This window comes from Nycticebus coucang, chromosome 12 (genome assembly GCF_027406575.1).
Source record: "Nycticebus coucang isolate mNycCou1 chromosome 12, mNycCou1.pri, whole genome shotgun sequence".
Taxonomy (NCBI): Eukaryota; Metazoa; Chordata; class Mammalia; order Primates; family Lorisidae; genus Nycticebus; species Nycticebus coucang.
In genome coordinates this window covers 92250224-92267681 of record NC_069791.1, presented here as the reverse complement: position 1 = coordinate 92267681, position 17458 = coordinate 92250224, and the positions used below count along the sequence as shown (strand labels likewise).

At 41.8% G+C, this 17458-nt stretch overlaps 1 protein-coding gene and 1 non-coding gene across 5 annotated transcripts in view; both read left to right on the top strand.

Moving 5' to 3' along the window:
* Window positions 1-17458, top strand: part of IQCK (IQ motif containing K) — a 187882-nt gene that overhangs the window by 10022 nt on the left and 160402 nt on the right. For all 4 annotated transcript variants that reach the window (XR_008373316.1, XM_053556260.1, XM_053556259.1 and 1 more), the window contains exons 3-4: window positions 2336-2465; window positions 3206-3303. Coding sequence is in view for 3 of the 4 variants with exons in the window: in XM_053556260.1 (XP_053412235.1) it covers window positions 2336-2465; window positions 3206-3303 (228 nt within the window). In the remaining variant the exon portion in view is untranslated. The remainder of the gene's footprint in view (window positions 1-2335; window positions 2466-3205; window positions 3304-17458) is intronic.
* On the top strand, window positions 7780-7970 carry LOC128563073 (U2 spliceosomal RNA). Its single transcript, XR_008373733.1, has one exon. It is a non-coding gene; the product is annotated as a U2 spliceosomal RNA (small nuclear RNA).

Sequence of the window (17458 nt, the reverse complement as noted above, 5' to 3'; positions counted from 1 at the left end):
GGCTTGAACCCGCCACCTCTGGTATATGGGGCTGGAGCCCTACTCCTTTGAGCCACAGGCGCCGCCCTAATTTTTTCTTAAATTTCTCTGCAGATACTAATTATAGTCCACTCCCTGAATTATTAGTCCTTCCAGGGCCAGTTGATCTGTAAAACAGTTCTTGATCTTCATTTTTTTTTGTTTGTTTGTTTGTTTGCTTTTGAGACAGTGCCTCAAGCTGTCCCCCTGGGTAGAGTGCTGTGACGTCACAGCTCATAGCAACCTCCAACTCCTGGGCTCAAGTGATTCTCCTGCCTCCGCCTCCCAAGTAGCTGGGACTACAGGCACCTGCCACAATGCCTGGCTAATTTTTTCGGTTGCAGCCGTCATTGTTGTTTGGCGGCCCAGGGCTGGATTGGAACCCACCAGTGAGGCTGGCGCCTTGAGCCACAGGCACCGAGCCTTGATCTTCATTTTTTATGCTGTTGATTTTCTTGATCTATGTAGAGAGCTCTGATTGTTCATTAAAAATTTAAAATGGAGGCTTCAGTGAATTTTTCTCTACAGCTGGTATATTAGGGTTCTCTGGAGAGAACCAATAGGATATATATAGAAAGAGAGAGATGAGAGGGGATTTACTAGGGAAATTGGCTCATGCAATTATGGCGGCTGAGAAGTCCCATGGCAGGCCATCTGCAAGCTGGAGAACCCAGGAAGCTGGTGGTGTGGCTCAGTCTAAATCCAAAAACCCCAGAACCAGAGGAAATGATGATGTAACTATTAGTCTGAGATTGTGACCAAAGGCCTGAGATCCTCAGGAGCCGCTGTTGTGAGTCCTAGAATCCAAAAGCCAGGGAATTGGAGTTCTCAGGTCAAAGAGCCATCCTGGCTCTGGAAGAGAGCAAAATCCTCTGCCTCTTTGTTCCCTCTAGGCCCTCAGCTGCTTGGATCTGAGAGCAGATCCTCCCCCACTCAGTTCAGCAACTCACATGTCAGTCAGAAAGAACGCTTTACCAGCTATCGAGGTATCCCTCAACCCAGTCAGGTTGACACCTAGAATTAACCATCACAGCTGGTGTAGTTTTTGCTATACATGTGGCTTTGTTTTCTGAATGGGTCTTTTATATGAACAGAAAAGTGCTGGCTAGGAGCTCAGGAAGAATGTCCACTGGAAGACTTTTCTTCAGGGTGAGCAGGCAAAGAGTCAGTACGGCATGTTCCGAAAGTGACCCATAAAGTCACCTATACACAGCAAAAATGGGAAATTGTAGCTAAATGTACCTTTATTTAGAAAATATTCATTACAAAATTTTATGAAGAGATGGCCAACATGTACAGAATATTTTGTAAATTTTTTTTAAATTTTGCAATGAATATTTTATAAATAAAAGCTACGGTTTCATTTTCCTGATGTATCCTAGGTATGACAACTTTATGAGACACTTTTGGGACATCTTATATTTTAGGATCGGGCAGGGAGTCTTTCCAAATCAATTGTTTTTCTTTTGGCCACCAACATGACACCTACATATTAAGTTCTAAGTAGTACTGCTCCTTCCCAGGGCTGTTTGTTTCATTTGTTTACAGAGAGTCATTGGAAAGGAGGGGGAGCTGGATGTAAAACACTGGTGTGAACACAGCTTCATAAGTACTGAGAGGGCCGAAGCTGAGGTGGGGAGTGTGGGCAGAAGGCCAGTGAAAGCCAGTCAGATTGCCACTTAATACTCTGAATATTGCTCCCTTGTCCTTCCCGCCCTGTAACACCTGTCAATTCTGAGTGTTGAGCCCTTTCGGGATTCTGGTGGGAAGAATAGACTTCATCCCTGTTTTTTTTGGATATGTTTGCAAATCTTGCATCCACAGATGGTCCTCTGATTCTTTTCTCTACTAGGGTTTTGCTCCTTAACTGTCATTCATAGGTGTCTTGGGGGGAAAGATTTAAATTCAGTGTGTCCCCTTGAACCTGAAGTCTGATACAGAATTTTATTCCTTTGGCTCAACACCCATAGCTCATAGCTTAAGGGTGCTGGCCACATGCACTGGGGCTGGGGTTTGAACCTGGCCTGGGCCTGCTAAACAACAATGACAACTACAACAACAACAAAAAATAGCTGGATGCTGTGGCGGGCGCCTATAATACCAGCTACTTGGGAGGCTGAGGTAAGAGAATCGCTTACACCCAGGAGTTTGAGGTTGCTGTGAGCTGTACTCTACTGAGGGCAACACAGTGAGACTCTGTTTCAAAAACAAAAAAAGAAAAGAAAAGAAAAAGAATTTTATTCCTTTGGAAGTTTATAAGAGAAAATTTATTTATACTGTTTATATGAATTGACTCTCCTCCCCTACCTACCACCAGGTTTCACCATTGGAGGAAATGCTTTCCCATGGCCTCAATATAGAGCAATATTTTCCAGTTCCCCAATTCCCTATGGTCCCACAGAAACCCTGTCCTGAAGATAAACCAGAAACAACTGATCCAAAAACATGTAAGTAAGGAAGTTAAATTTCATTTTTTATTGTTTTGGTCTTTTAACATTGCAGAACCATGGAGTGGGGATGGAAGTGGACAAATACACCTCAAGGAGCCCACATAAATGAGAAAGAACGTGTTCTTGTTTTAACTTTTCTTTTTAAGAAAAGTCCTTTATTCCACTGGGATTTAACTTAAGGTTAAAATGTAGTAAAGGTAATAAATGACAACGAACCTACTTTGATCCTACATGAGTGAAGGGTAAACAAATGTAAAAAGTAGAAGAAAACATGGTGCTGCCTTGTGTGTCTGTGGCAGCCAGAGGTGTAGGCTGCAAATCTGAGCTCAGTTCCTTGGGCCCTTCCCTCCTATTGGTTTGTTCTGTGCCCACTGATAGGCTGCTTTGGGCCTGGTCCAACCACTGCCTGCAGCACTGTGGCCATAGGCTCTGACCACTACAGTACTTGCCTTGCTTTTGTCCCCCTGGCCACATTGGCTTCCTTGCTGTTCCAGCCTTGGGAACCTGGCCTTATGTAGGACTCCGCCTACATCCTCGTCAGACTACAGAGGCTCCGAGGAACATTTTAAGTTGCCTTAGTAATACAGCCCAACTCTGCAGTCTGGAGTAAAATGTAACATTTAAGGTCATGTTATGGAACGGACAGTACCTTTTTCTGGCTCAGAAGTAAACATTTCTCCCAGATCAACTTGAACCATTTGAGATTTGCACTGGGAGGTTTTCTTTGTTTGTTCTAGGTCCCCCCAAAGAATATTTGGAAACTTTCATCTTTCCAGTTCTGCTTCCTGGAATGGCCAGCCTGCTTCACCAGGCAAAGAAAGAAAAATGTTTTGAGGTCAGTTGTTTGGCAGGGTTTCTTTATTTTTAAACTCTCAATAATTCATTTTTATCAGAGGATAGCTCATTATCTCAGTATCATCAAGTTGTTCTCAAAACGATCCCTTTGGGAGGGAAAGCCTGTGTTTGGGTCGCTTACCCAACGCCAGCCACACCACCTAGCTGTGCACATACATGCGCTGCCATCTGTCTGGCCACTGGAGCTCCGGAGAGGTTTTCTGCCTTGCCTGGCCCCCCTGCTTGCTTCTCCTGTGCATTTGGCATCCCCCGGCTCTCTTGTGTCCTGTTCATTACATGTGCTGCTAAAAGCTCTCCTTGCCTCTCATTTGGCTCTGGATGGATCTTACCCCTCTTGCCGCTCCCTGCCCCACTTCACGCCACCTGTCATGCATGTAACTTGCTTCTGGAGAGGCCTGGCACACAGTAAGTGCTCAGAAAGTAGCAATCATTATCACACTGCAGCCAATTACCTGTACAAACTGAGTTCTGATCCTGACACACCCCCATGTAGACACCTATAAAGGCTCCCTTCCTCCTATAATTCACAAGATACTTTGGGTATATGTGTTCCCTGCATGTCTTGAATTCTAAATTTGGATAATTCATACAAACAGAGTAAAACATTTAACATTGACCAAGCACTTGCTTTGTGCCAGACATTTTTCTAAGTGCTTTGTTATCCATTATTTCAGTTAATCCTCATAATAGCCCTGTAAGGCTCCCTCTATTATTATTATCTGTATTCTGCAGATAAGAAAATAGAGGGACAAGGCTGGGTGCAGTGGCTCACGCCTGTAACCCTAGCACTCTGGGAGGCCGAGGCAGGTGGATTGCCCTGAGTTCACAGGTTCGAGACCAGCCTAAGCAAGAGTAAGACCCCGTCTCTAAAAATAGCCAGGTGTTGTGGCCAGCTACTAGGGAGGTTGAGGCAAGAGAATTGCTTGAGCCCAAGAGTTTGAGGTTGCAGTGAGCTATGATGCCAGGCACTTTACCTAGGGTGACAAAGTGAGACTCTGCCTCAAGAAAGAAAGAAAGAAACAAAGGAAGGAGGGAAGGAGGGAGGGAAAGGGGAGGGAAGGAGGGAAGGAAGAAAGGAAGGAAGGAAAGAAGGAAGGGAGGAAGGAAGAGAATGGAGGAACAGAGGTTTGAAATGTAATCAAGGGCACATGGCAGAGCTAGGGCTCAAATCCAGATGAAATGATTCGAAATTACACTAAAAAAATTGGCAGTAGGGCGGTGCCTGTGGCTCAAGGAGTAGGGCGCCAGTCCCATATGCCGGAGGTGGCGGGTTCAAACCCAGCCCCGGCCAAAAATCACAAAAAAAAAAAAAAAAAAATTGGCAGTAATTGCAGTGCCAATGCCCATCAGTATGATACCTCTGGGGTCCGTACTACCATTCAGAGTTAACAATATCACCGAGTAATTGCCTTTTACCACAGATCCCTGTCAGAGGAACTGCATACCGGCCTGATGGTGCTTTTAGATACCGAGGAGACAAAGTTTTCACGTATTCTAGGAAATATTCGATTTTTCGTTAGCCATGCCTTGACATTACGCTGCCTCTCCTACCTCTGAATCACCCGTATTATACTTTCTCCTTGTTGCCTGCCACCTGACTCACTCAGCATAACATTACTCTCACAGACCTCACTGTGACAGTTGTGTCTTTACTTGAGGCAGAAATGTGTTATGAGACATTGATCAGAATTTGGGCAGCACAGTGATAAAGGAAGAATTTGGGGTATACTCCAGGCCGCAGCACAACAATTGACAGTGATGGATACACATGCTGAAGACAGTAGCCCTCCGCCTGACTTTCAGGGTCCTGCCCCATCTTCTCCTTCCAGTCTCATGTCCCTCTCCTCTCCTTCACTGCTGGCACCCTCTGGCCAAACAGAACCATTCTGAGTCTCCTACACTCGCCCCTACTGCCTAGCCTCTGTGCATCTGTTCCTTCTTTTTTTTGAGACAGTGTCTCACTATGTCACCCTCAGTAGAGTGCTATGGTGTCACAGCTCACAGCAACCTCAAACTCTTGGGCTCAAATGATTCTCTTGTCTCAGCCTCCCAAGTAGCTGGGACTACAGGCACCCGCCACAACGGCCACTTTTTTTTTTGTTGTAGTTGTCATTTTTGTTTGGCAGGTTCGGGCTGGGTTTGAACCTGCCAGCACCGGTGTATGAGGCTGGGGCCCTAGCTGCTGAGCTACAGGCACCAAACCAGTTCCTAATTAAAAAAAAAAAAAAATCCTTGCAGTCCTCTGCATGTTTAAGTTCTTCTTGTTTTTCTAAACTCAGCTCGTGACATCCCCCGCAGGCTTCTAGTCACTTCCTGGCCCAAACTAGAAGTAATTGTTCCTAGCTCTCAGATTTCAGAATATTTCATCCATTCCTCATTTTATGACAAATTAAGACATCCTTAACTAAGACATTCTTAACCCATGTATACTTAATTTTATATGTATCTGTCTCCCCCAATATTTGAAGCTCCTTGAGGACAAATTTTCTGTCCTACAGATTGTCTGTATTTTTTTTTATTTTGTATTTGTTTGTTTTATTTTTTGAGACAGATTCTCACTCTGTTGCCCAGGCTGGAGTGTAGTGGTAGGATTCGTAGCTCACAGCAGACTCAAACTTCAGGACTTCTAGGGGTGTGTTTTTTCTTTTTTGCCGCACACTGGAAGGAGAGTTGTCTTGGGTCACACATTAAATACACAAAAACTAACAAAAGCTGATGAGCTAAAAAAAAAAAAAAAAAGGTTTGTGTATAATCTTCCCAATATTCAACATCACAAAAGAGCAAAACTGTTATCAAGTAATCTGCAGGCAGGCGGTCCCTGGGCCACAGGTTGGACACCTCTGGAAGTGATCTGCCTGAGCCTCCTGAGTAGCTAGGACTACAAGAGTGCACTACCCCACCCAGCTAATTTTTCTTATTTTTTGTAGCGATAGGGTCTCACTCTGTTGTGTAGGCTGGCCTCGAACCCCTGGCCTCAAGTATTCCTCCTGCCTCAGCCTCCCAAGTAGCTGGGACTAAAGGAGTGGGCCACAGCACTTGGCTTCATTTATTTTTGTATCTTAATGCCTAGCACATGGTAAACATATAGTTGGCTCTCAATAAATGTCATATATATTGAGTGTATAGTTAGACATCAGAGAGCATCACTATTACCATGTCCTTGACCAAAACCCAGCTCTCTTGTCTCTGGGAAGGCTGATCTATTGGACTCATCCCTGTAGGAAAGCACTGGAGGGGAGAGTGGAGAAGAAGATATCCATTTCATGACTTTAGTCAATGGGGGCAAATAGCATAGGGTGAGTCTCTATCTTATATTAATGATGCAAGTAATTTGTAAATAGGGCCTTGATTTATAGCATAGTTATTAACAGCATGACTCTGGAGTCAAAGTTACCTGATTTTGAAGTCTCCCTCCATCCCAGCTGGCTACACAGCCTAGGTCAAGTCATTTCATCTTTCTGAGCCATTATTATTTTCTTACAAGTAAAATGAGGATGATCATAGCACCTGCTCATGGAGGTACTGTGCTATTGAAATGAGATAACACATGTAGAGTGCTTAGACCAGTCCCTGGGCCACGGGAAAAACTTAATAAATGTTAACTTATTTTATTATTATTATTTTTTTTTGAGACAGAGTTTTGCTTTGTTGTCTTCAGCAGAGTGCTGTGTCATCATAGCTCATAGCAACCTCAAACTCTTGGGCTCAAGCCATCCTCTTGCCTCAGCCCCCCGAGTAGCTGGAACTATAGGTACCCAGCACAACACCCGGGTATTTTTTTTTTTTTTTTTTGTGGTTTTTGGCCGGGGCTGGGTTTGAACCTGCCACCTCCGGCATATGGGACCAGCACCCTACTCCTTGAGCCACAGGCGCTGCCCAACACCCGGGTATTTTTTTAAAGAGATGAGATCTTGCTCTTGCTTAGGCTGGTCTTAAACTCCTGAGCTCAGATAATTCACCTGCCTCAGTCTCCCAGAGTGCTACAATTAACAGGTGTGAGCCACTGCACATGGCCTAAATGTTAACTTATTATTTATCATCAGTGTTCCTGTACTTCCCAGATAGGATTGGTTAAACCTGTTACCTGAGTGGCCTCACCTTTAGTTCCTTGGCACCTAGAGGCCTAGGTCAAGACTTGGTCCCAGCTCCCAGAAAAACCATCCAATCCGACGGTGATTACATGAGGAAGGTTTATTTAATGGATCATTTCATGAGGGAGGTGGGGAAGAGGGTACTTCATTAATCAATCCTGTCTAGAGATGTATCTTACCAGGGTATATGTGAAACTTGGTAAACGGTCTGTGAAGCTAGTGAATGATGCCCCATGAATATATCAATGTACACAGCTATGATTTAATAAAAAAAAAAAAAAAGTCCTGTCTAGAAACATTTTTGTTTTCTCCAGGCAACCCCCGGTCCACACACCCTTTGCGGATCCCTTCTAGATTCAGCTCTGATTGCATCTCAGCCTTTTGGCTAAAATCAAGTGTAGTACCTATTCTAATCAGTTTAAAATCTGATGTGTCCTCTACCTGAGGACAATATGTTAAATGGATTTTTGGAGCAGGCAGTTGGAATAGGAGCTGGCTTCATCCGATCCATGCATCGACCTGGTATTGCAGTACTTCTAGAAATGGTGCACCTGCCTCAGGGAATAAAAAACAAAACAAACAAAAAGAAAACAATTCAGCTCTGGCTCTCGTCTTGGTGGGAGCTTCACGTCTCTCATTTTACCAAAGACACAGCTGTGAGGCTTTCTTCATATTGCTCTGTTGTCAGAACTGCTTAGTTTTGACTCACAGCCCTGGTGAATTCAGATCTAGGAACCTCAATCCCAGACTTGCTACCTCAGATCTGGTTGTCCTGTTTGAACCAGGAAATATCACAGTGATCAGGTATAGACTATTAAATCCTGGTGGTCACTTTCCTCTTACCTCATAGCATTAGTGTTTGACGATGATAATTGTCAGAAATCGTATGAGAAGTTGGAGAAGGTGTCTCAATCATCAGTTGCCCAGTAAGCATCAGCGCTGGTCAAAATGCTTTCCTGGTTTCACCTTTATGGTAACCCTCTAAACCAGTTCCCCTTTTTCATCAGCCACTTTTTACAGAAGAGGGCCCTGGAACTCAGAAAAGTTGAGCGTTATTTAAGATCTCCCAGTTAATAAGTGACAGAATACACCATCAACCAAGGTCCATACCAGGGGTGTCCAACTTATTTTTTCTCTGCCATACATTGGAAAAATAAGAGTTGTCTTGGGCCACACATTAAATACACAAACACTAACGAAAGCTGATTAGCAATAAAAAGGTCCATGCATACTTTTTGTGATATACAACACCATAGATAACCAAAAAAAAAGTCTTCACAATATCAGCATGCAGACTGCGGGCCACAGGTTGGACACCCTTGGTCCAGATGATCCTACAGCTTGGGCTTTCATCCCTCCCAAAAAATTGGAATTGGAAGCTATTCTCTAAATAGTTCCTAGAAATACTGATTTTTTTCATTCATAGCTATTTTCTGGAGAGCAGATTGTGACTTGCCTTAGGTTATAAAGTCTAAACGTCTTTTAATTCCTTATTTTTCGTTTGCTCATTAGGTTTCCCCTAACAACTGAATTCTTATCCATTATTCATAACTAAACTTCCCCTTCTATATGTAGCATTGGACAGGTCCAAGGTGTGGCTGGAATGGGAGTAAGGCGGGCAGCAGGAGAGGGTCAGAGAGCAGAGCCCTTAGTCTGGCCCTGCCATTGTCAGATGGTTTTGTCTCTGTGGCTTCAGTTTCTGCTGCTAAATGAGGAAGACCAGACCATCTCGTAAGTCATGTGTCAGTGATGGTATAGTTTTTTTTGTTTGTTAGTTTTGCTGTTCACCAAAGTATATTGAGTGCTGTGCTTTTTGTTACATTGAACAAAGGATGGAATATCATGATGAAACAGTGAAGTGAGCACCATGGAATAATCTTTGTTTGCATACATGTAAAGAATTTCTGCAAGCAGGTTAAGTCACCTGGGTTTAGTTCTGTTCAACTAAAATTTATTAAGCCCTGCTATGTGCTGATCAGGGGGTCACAGAGAGGATAAGCCAGTCCCCTGTCCTCCAGAAAACCACAGACTAGTAGTAAATCCTTTGGTAGGTTAAGGATGATGATTAACTAAGGTTGGTTTTATTTTTCTCCTCTTTCTGTTTTTTTTCACTCCTGCATGTGAGAATGAAGGAAGAGAAACAACGAGAGTGGATCTGGTGCTGGGAATTGATTTCTAGACCTTGGGGCAGCTATATTCCATTGTTTAGCCTTTATTCTGATTTATTCAGCTTTATTCTTCTGATTAATATCCCTTCATAGGGCATAAAATCAGCTAAAAGGGCAGTAATTAAGATTTTACACTGAAGATTGCATATTTAATATTTTCCTATAAATAATTTTATAATGAGAGGGCTAGACACTTCTGGCCTCTGGGCAGTGATACAAAGCTCTTAAAGAATCAGAGGAATTTCTATTTGTATCAGAGATGAATGAGGCATCCTTGTGCCAACTTATTTTTCATCTTTGATATCCTAAGATGAGCTGCTTCTGGGACTAAATGAAAACAATCTAAAGATCAAATGTTACAGGTGCTTGAATGGAGCAGTAACGTTTAAATTTTATGATGAATGAACAAGGAATGTAGAATTAAAACTGTTCACTTCAAGAATGGATAAGCTTTAAAGGTAGCCAGGCACACTGGAGTTCTTAATCCTATCGGACCACTTCCTTACAGGGAGGCCCTAAGTAATCTGTGAGCCTCAGTTTCCTCTGCTATAGAAGAGATGATAGAGCTGTCCTGTCATTGGGAGGAAGAGGGGAAGTATTTCATCATCCTCACAGACACAAGGAAAGTTAGTTTCCTACCCCTCTTCCTTTTAGGCTGTGCCAGGAAGCTCAGTATTTTGAATGCTACAAATATGCGAGGCGGGTAAACTATTATTAACTTTTTTCATTTTCCTGGCTTAGGATTTCTTAATCAAATCTAATTCTTTCCATTTTCTCCCCTGGTCACGTAGTCGTTTATGAGTTATTTTTGCAGACTTAAAAATTACAATATCGCCATCTCAACATTTGTTACACCCAAGTAGAAAGTCGGTTGTACAACAGATTTATATTTTCTTAATTCAGCTGTTCCTCACACCCCATCACTTGGAGTAGATGCTTAAACTGAATGATAACCGGCCTCCAACCAAAATTACATAAGTAGAGCACTCTTATCTATCACCCTCAACTGCACTTGCATTCTAAGGCTCTTACATAACAGTGTAATTCATTGTTTATTGAGACCATTCAAATTATATCTTGAAATAGCATTTATATTAAGTTGCTCAAGAATAATTGCTGATTTGTATTTGGCTGTTAAAATGCTGACTACTATTTATTTATACATTATTTCATTATTTTCTGTTTTGTTCTATGTTGTTCCAGCCCTCACAGTGCCTGGAACACAGTAGGGACCCAATATTTATTGGATGAATGAATGAATATGGTTTCCCTAAAGGCAGAGTATGTTTTTAAGACAGGAATTTAGTTACCAGAGCACTCTGTGGAGGTTGGTGACCTTTTTGTCAGTTTGCCATAGCTGTTACATGGTTATTTATTAACTATACCTGCAGTATCTGGATCTCCTGCCTCTGGAAGGAGACTGCCCAGGTCTGTTGAGCCCCTTGGAGCTAACAGCAAGGAGCAAGTCCCCTGAAGTTAAAGAGGCATCATAGACAATGGAGAGCCAGAGGGTTAACAAGAGGCTGGATTCAAGAACACTTTTTAGAGCCCTTATTTTGTACCACACTTTTTCTATGTATATACATACTTTACCCCAGGAACTCACTTAATCTTCCCACCAATGCTTGGAGGTGAGTACTGTTATCAGCATCTTACAGATAAGAGCTGTACAGTGCTGAGGTTAATCAAGAAGCTCAAGTACACAACTGGTAAGTGGCAGAATCAGGACTGGATCCTGAGTCTAAGAATTTGACTACTACACCAGGCTGCCAGTTGATCTAATAGCTTCCCAAAAGCAGAGGCCAGATTCTGATATGAAAGCTAGGTCTGGAGGCTGTGGAGAGGAAGGGTGAGAAGATAGCTAGCCTTTATTTGGGTTGTCCCGTGAGTAGTATGAAATTCCAAGAAAGAGTGGGGCATAGAGCAGAGAGAGAGAGGGCAGGAGGTAATACCTAATTATTAAAATACTTTGCCATAGAGCACTTGGCCAATTGTACACATGCCCGATGTATGGTGTGTGGTGTGTGTGGGTGTAGGAGCAGGTGTGTTAAGCAAACATGAGGCAGAACATACAGGTCTGTCCTCAATAACCTATGTAAGCTTGATGATTTTGATTTTGATTCACTAACCATCTGATTGTTTTATGTATATCATTTTAAGTATTATGAATTTAATAAAGTTGCTAACCGAATAGTTTGCTTATCCTTAGATGTTTAACTCTTAAATTCTCAGAATAAAATTTAGCTTATTTAATAACCAGGTATTTCTCTAGCCCTTAATTTGGCGGTTCTCGACCTGTGGGTCACGACCCACAGGAACTGTACTAAAGGGTTGCAACATTAGAAAGGTTGAGAACCACTGCCTTAATTTTTGGAGGAGATTATAATTGGGAGAATAAACATATAAGCATATAATTTCCACGAATTATCTCAGCCTAAGAATTAGAACATGACTCTATGCATTTCGTGGTGTGAGTTTAGCAAGTGAAATAGATTGATTTAACCCTTTCTCAGATAGTTATTTTCAACCATCTCTATAAAGGTCATAGAGAAGATTTAAGAGACATTTGTATGACATTAAAGTGACAGTCTATAAATAAAGTCAATGGGCCTTCTACTTTTACTGTGAAATTAGTCAGTGCCAGCAGTATTTTATATTGTGTTGAACAATATACTTTGTGAAAGATAAAGAATGGAAAATGATTGCCTTGTGCAAATAGCTAGTGGAAATACATCTGTGGGCCGACAATAGATATTGTATAGACATTTCCTGTGTACACTTTTTTATGCAGCATGTGTAGCCCAAGCCAAAGGTAATTAAATGCAGATAATAAATAGTATCTAAATGTGTTAGCCAATAAAGGAAGAATCATGCATAAGTCGAAAATGAGATGAAAATTTTGGGTACTTTGCTGTCCTAAATTATATTCTAATATTTTTACAATATTTAAAAATTTTCAAATAAGAGACCCAGTGCAGAGGCTCATGCCTGTAATCCTAGCACTCTGGGAGGTCCAAGACAGGTAGATTGAGCTCAGGAGATCAAGACCAGCCTGAGCAAGATTAAGACCCTATCTCTAAAAATAATAGCCAGGCGTTGTGGCAGGCGTCCTTAGTCCCAGTGACTTAGAAGGCTGAGGCAAGAGGATCACTTGAGCCCAAGAATTTGAGGTTGCCATGAGCTATGACTCCATGGGACTCTATTGAGAGTGACGAAGTGAGACTCTGTCTCAAAAAAAAATTTTTTTTTAAATAAGTACAAGTTACTTTTGTAATCAGAAAAGATAGACATTATAAATAATAATAACATTTAATAACATTAATAATAATAACATTTCCAAGTCGGTATATTGACCTTCCTACCCTGACTAGGTTATTTTCTCTTTCTTCCCTTTTTTTTTTTAAATTTCCGATCAATATGAGGGTACAAACAATTAGGATACAACGTTTGCATTTGTTAGGTAAAGTCTCCGTGGTGGTTGTGACCCGCACACAGGAGGTGTGCCACGTTGCATCCTCCCTCTTCTCTTTTCCTCTCTCCCTCCTCCCCTCAACTTGAATTAGTATGTTTTCCTCTTCTGTGGATGTGTATTAGTTCATCTACTGGCTTCGTATTGGTATTGACTACATTGGATACTTGCTTTTCCATTCTCGGGACACTTTACTAGGAAGACTGTTTTCAACTCCATCCAGATTAATATAAAAGATGTAAAATCTCCATTTTTCCTTCCTTTTCACTGACACACTGAGTGAATAGCCTCACCTCCGTCTTTTTGCCATCCATTCTCTTTAATGTGACACTCTGGTATCCAAATGCTCTGATACAACTCTTTTCGAGTTTACTGAATGACCCAGTACTGAAAACTTCGGTGACCTATTTCAGAGATGCAAAGGAGGCTAAGATGGGTGGGGCAGAGCAAGAGGTGATTTTGGCAGGGTCAGCCCAACTGTGGCTGTATCACACAGGGCCCTATTGGCTGCGTCAGGTAGGCCAGTGAAGAGTGTAGGTTTTATATTAAGAGAGAGGGAAATAATTAGAGCAGTGACTTCCACCCTTTTGAGCCCAATGCTCTATTGTCATAGTTTGTATAGTGCCTGAAATGCTGAGATAATATAAACCTATTCATCAGTTACCTGATTGCTGTGTTGTATAACAAGCGACCTGAAAACTTCATGGCTTGAAATAATGATTTATTGTTTCTCGTGATACTGTGGGCCCACTGGGTGGTTCTTCTGCTGGTCTCCCTTGGGCTTGTTTGTGACTGTGTTCAGCTGTTGAGTGGGCTGGGCTGGAAGGTCCAATTCAGTCTCACTCATGTCCAGGACCTTGGTGCTGGCTGTGGGCTGGAGCACATAAATTCTCCTCTGTGTGGCCTCTCATCCCCCAGGGGGCCAGCCCAGCTCCTTTATAGTGCGGCAGCTTTCCAAGAGGGAGAAGGCAGAAGTACAAGCCTAGGCCTTTGGGAACTCCACCATTACTTCTGCTGCATTCCATTGGTCAAAGCAACTCATAAGGAAGGGAAAATAGAGTCTTTTCAACTTCTGGTAGAAGTAGCAAAGTCACATTGAAAAGGAGCATGGACTAATTAGGGGTCGTTATCTATCTATACAGTAATTTCCAAAAAGTATATAGTGATCATTTATAATATAGCAAACTATAATGTAAAAGAGAAATAAAATGCAAGTAATTTATAAGTAGTACATATTTTTCTTTTTTATTTATTTTTTTATTTTTAAATCATACCTGTGCACATTAATGTGATTATGGGGCACCATACACTGGTTTTATACCCTATTTGACATATTTTCATCACACTGGTTAACATAGCCTTCCTGGCATTTTCTTAGTTATTGTGTTAAGACATTTACATTCTACATTTACTAAGTTTCACATGTACCCTTGTAAGATGCACCGTAGGTGTAATCCCACCAATCACCCTCCCTCCGCCCATCCTCCCCCCTCCCTCCCCTCCCTCTCCCCCCTCCCTCCCCTCCCTCTCCCCCTTCACCCTATTCTTAGGTTATAACTGAGTTATAGCTTTCATGTGAAAGCCATAAATTACTTTCATGGTAGGGCTGAGTACATTGGATACTTTTTCTTCCATTTTTGAGCTATTTTACTAAGAAGAATATGGGCACTTAGGCTTCTTCCATGACTTAGCAATTATGAATTGGGCTGCAATAAACATTCTGGTACAGATGTCTTTGTTATATTGTGACTTTTGGTCTTCTGGGCATAAACCTAGTAAAGGAATTATAGGATCAAATGGCAGGTCTATTTTTAGGTCTCTAAGTATTCTCCAAACATGCTTCCAGAAGGAACATATTAGTGTGCATTCCCACCAGCAGGGTAGAAGTGTGCCCTTTCCTCCACATCCACGCCAACATTTCTGGTTTTGGGATTTTGTTATGTGGGCTACTCTTACTGGGGTTAGGTGATATCTCAGAGTAGTTTTGATTTGCATTTCTCTGATGATTAAGGATGATGAGCTTTTTTTCATGTGTTTGTAGATTGTGCATCGGTCTTCTTTAGAGAAGTTTCTCTTCAAGTCCCTTGCCCACCTTGAGATGGGGTCACATGTTCTTTTCTTGTTAATACGTTTGAGTTCTCTGTGGATTCTGGTTATTAGACCTTCTTTTTTTTTTTTTTTTGAGACAGAGTCTCACTTTATGGCCCTCGGTAGAGTGCCGTGGCCTCACACAGCTCACAGCAACCTCCAACTCCTGGGCTTAAGTGATTCTCCTGCCTCAGCCTCCCGAGTAGCTGGGACTACAGGCACCCACCACAGTGGTTATTAGACCTTTATCCGAGGTATAACCTGCAAATATTTTCTCCCATTCTGAGGGTTGTCTGCTTCCTTTACTCACTATGTTCTTGGCTGTGCAGAAGCTTTTTGGTTTGATCAGGTCCCAGTAGTGTATTTTTGATACTGCTTCAATTGCCTGGGGAGTCCTCCTCATAAAATATTCACCCAGGCCGATTCCTTCAAGAGTTTTCCCTGCACTTTCTTCAAGTATTTTTATAGTTTCATGTCTTAAGTTTAAATCTTTTATCCAGTGAGAGTCTATCTTAGTTAATGGTGAAAGGTGTGGGTCCAGTTTCAATCTTCTACAGGTTGCCATCCAGTTTACCCAGCACCATTTGTTAAATAGGGAATCTTTTCCCCACTGAATGTTTTTAATTGGCTGTCAAAGATCAAATAACGGTAAGTAGCTGGATCCATCTCTTGGTTCTCTATTCTGTTCCAGACATCTACTTCTCTGCTTTTGTGCTAGTACCATGCTGTTTTGATCACTATGGATTTATAGTACAGTCTCAGGTCTGGTAGCGTGATTCCTCCTGCTTTGTTTTTATTGCTCAGTAATGTTTTGGCTATTCGAGGTTTTTTCTGATTCCATATAAAACGAAGTATTATTTTTTCAAGATCTTTAAAGTATGACTATGGAGCTTTAATAGGAATTCCATTAAAATTATATATTGCTTTGGGCAGTATGGACATTTTAACAATGTTGATTCTTCCCAGCCATGAGCATGGTATGTTTTTCCATCTGTTAACATCTTTGGCTCTTTCTTTTCTTAGACTTTCATAGTTCTCTTTGTAGAGATCTTTCACGTCCTTTGTTAGGTATACTCCCAAATATTTCATCTCCTTTGGCACTACTGTGAAAGGAATAGAGTCCTTGACTGTATGTTCGGCTTGGTTATTGTTGGTATATATAAAGGCTACAGATTTATGGGTGTTGATTTTGTAGCCTGAGACATTGCTATATTCCTTGATCACTTCTAAAAGTTTTGTAGTAGAATCCCTAGTGTTTCCAGATATACGATCATATCATCTGTGAAGAGTGAAAGTTTGATCTCTTCTGACCCTACATGGATACCCTTGATCGCCTTTTCTTCCCTAATTGCAATGGCTAAAACTTCCATTACAATGTCAAAGAGCAATGGAGACAATGGGCAACCTTGCCTGGTTCCTGATCTAAGTGGAAATGATTTCAATTTAACTCTATTCAATACGATATTGGCTGTGGGTTTGCTGTAGATGGCCTCTATTAGTTTAAGAAATGTCCCTTCTATACCAATTTTCTTAAGTGCTCTGATCATGAAGGGATGCTGGATATTATCAAAAGCTTTTTCTGCATCAATTGAAAGAATCATATGGTCTTTATTTTTAAGTTTGTTTATGTGTTGAATTACATTTATAGATTTACATATATTGAACCAGCCTTGAGACCCTGGGATAAATCCGACTTGGTCATGGTGTATAATTTTTTTGATGTGTTTTTGGAGTCTGTTTGTTAGGATCTTTTTTTTTTTTTTTTTTTTTAACTTTATTTTATTTTGCAGTTTTTGGCCAGGGCTGGGTTTGAACCTACCACCTCCAGCATATGGGTCCAGCGCCCTATTCCTTTGAGCCACAGGTCCTGCCCTGTTTGTTAGGATCTTATTGAGTATTTTAGCATCTATATTCATTAGTGATATTGGTCTGTAATTTTCTTTTCTTATTGGGTCTTTCCCTGGTGTGGGGATCAAGGTGATGTTTGCTTCGTAGAATGTGCTGAGTAATATTCCTTCTTTTTCTATATTTTGGAAGAGGTTTAGTAGTATAGGTACTAGTTCTTCTTTAAATGTTTGGTAGAGGGCAGCGCCTGGGCTCAGTGAGCAGGGCGCCGGCCCCATATACCAAGGGTGGTGGGTACAAACCCAGCCCCGGCGAAACTGCAACAAAAAAATAGCCGGTCGTTGTGGCAGGTGCCTGTAGTCCCAGCTACTCAGGAGGCTGAGGCAGGAGAATCGCCTAAGCCCAGGAGTTGGAGGTTGCTGTGAGCTGTGTGACGCCACGGCACTCTACCGAGGGCAATAAAGTGAAACTCTG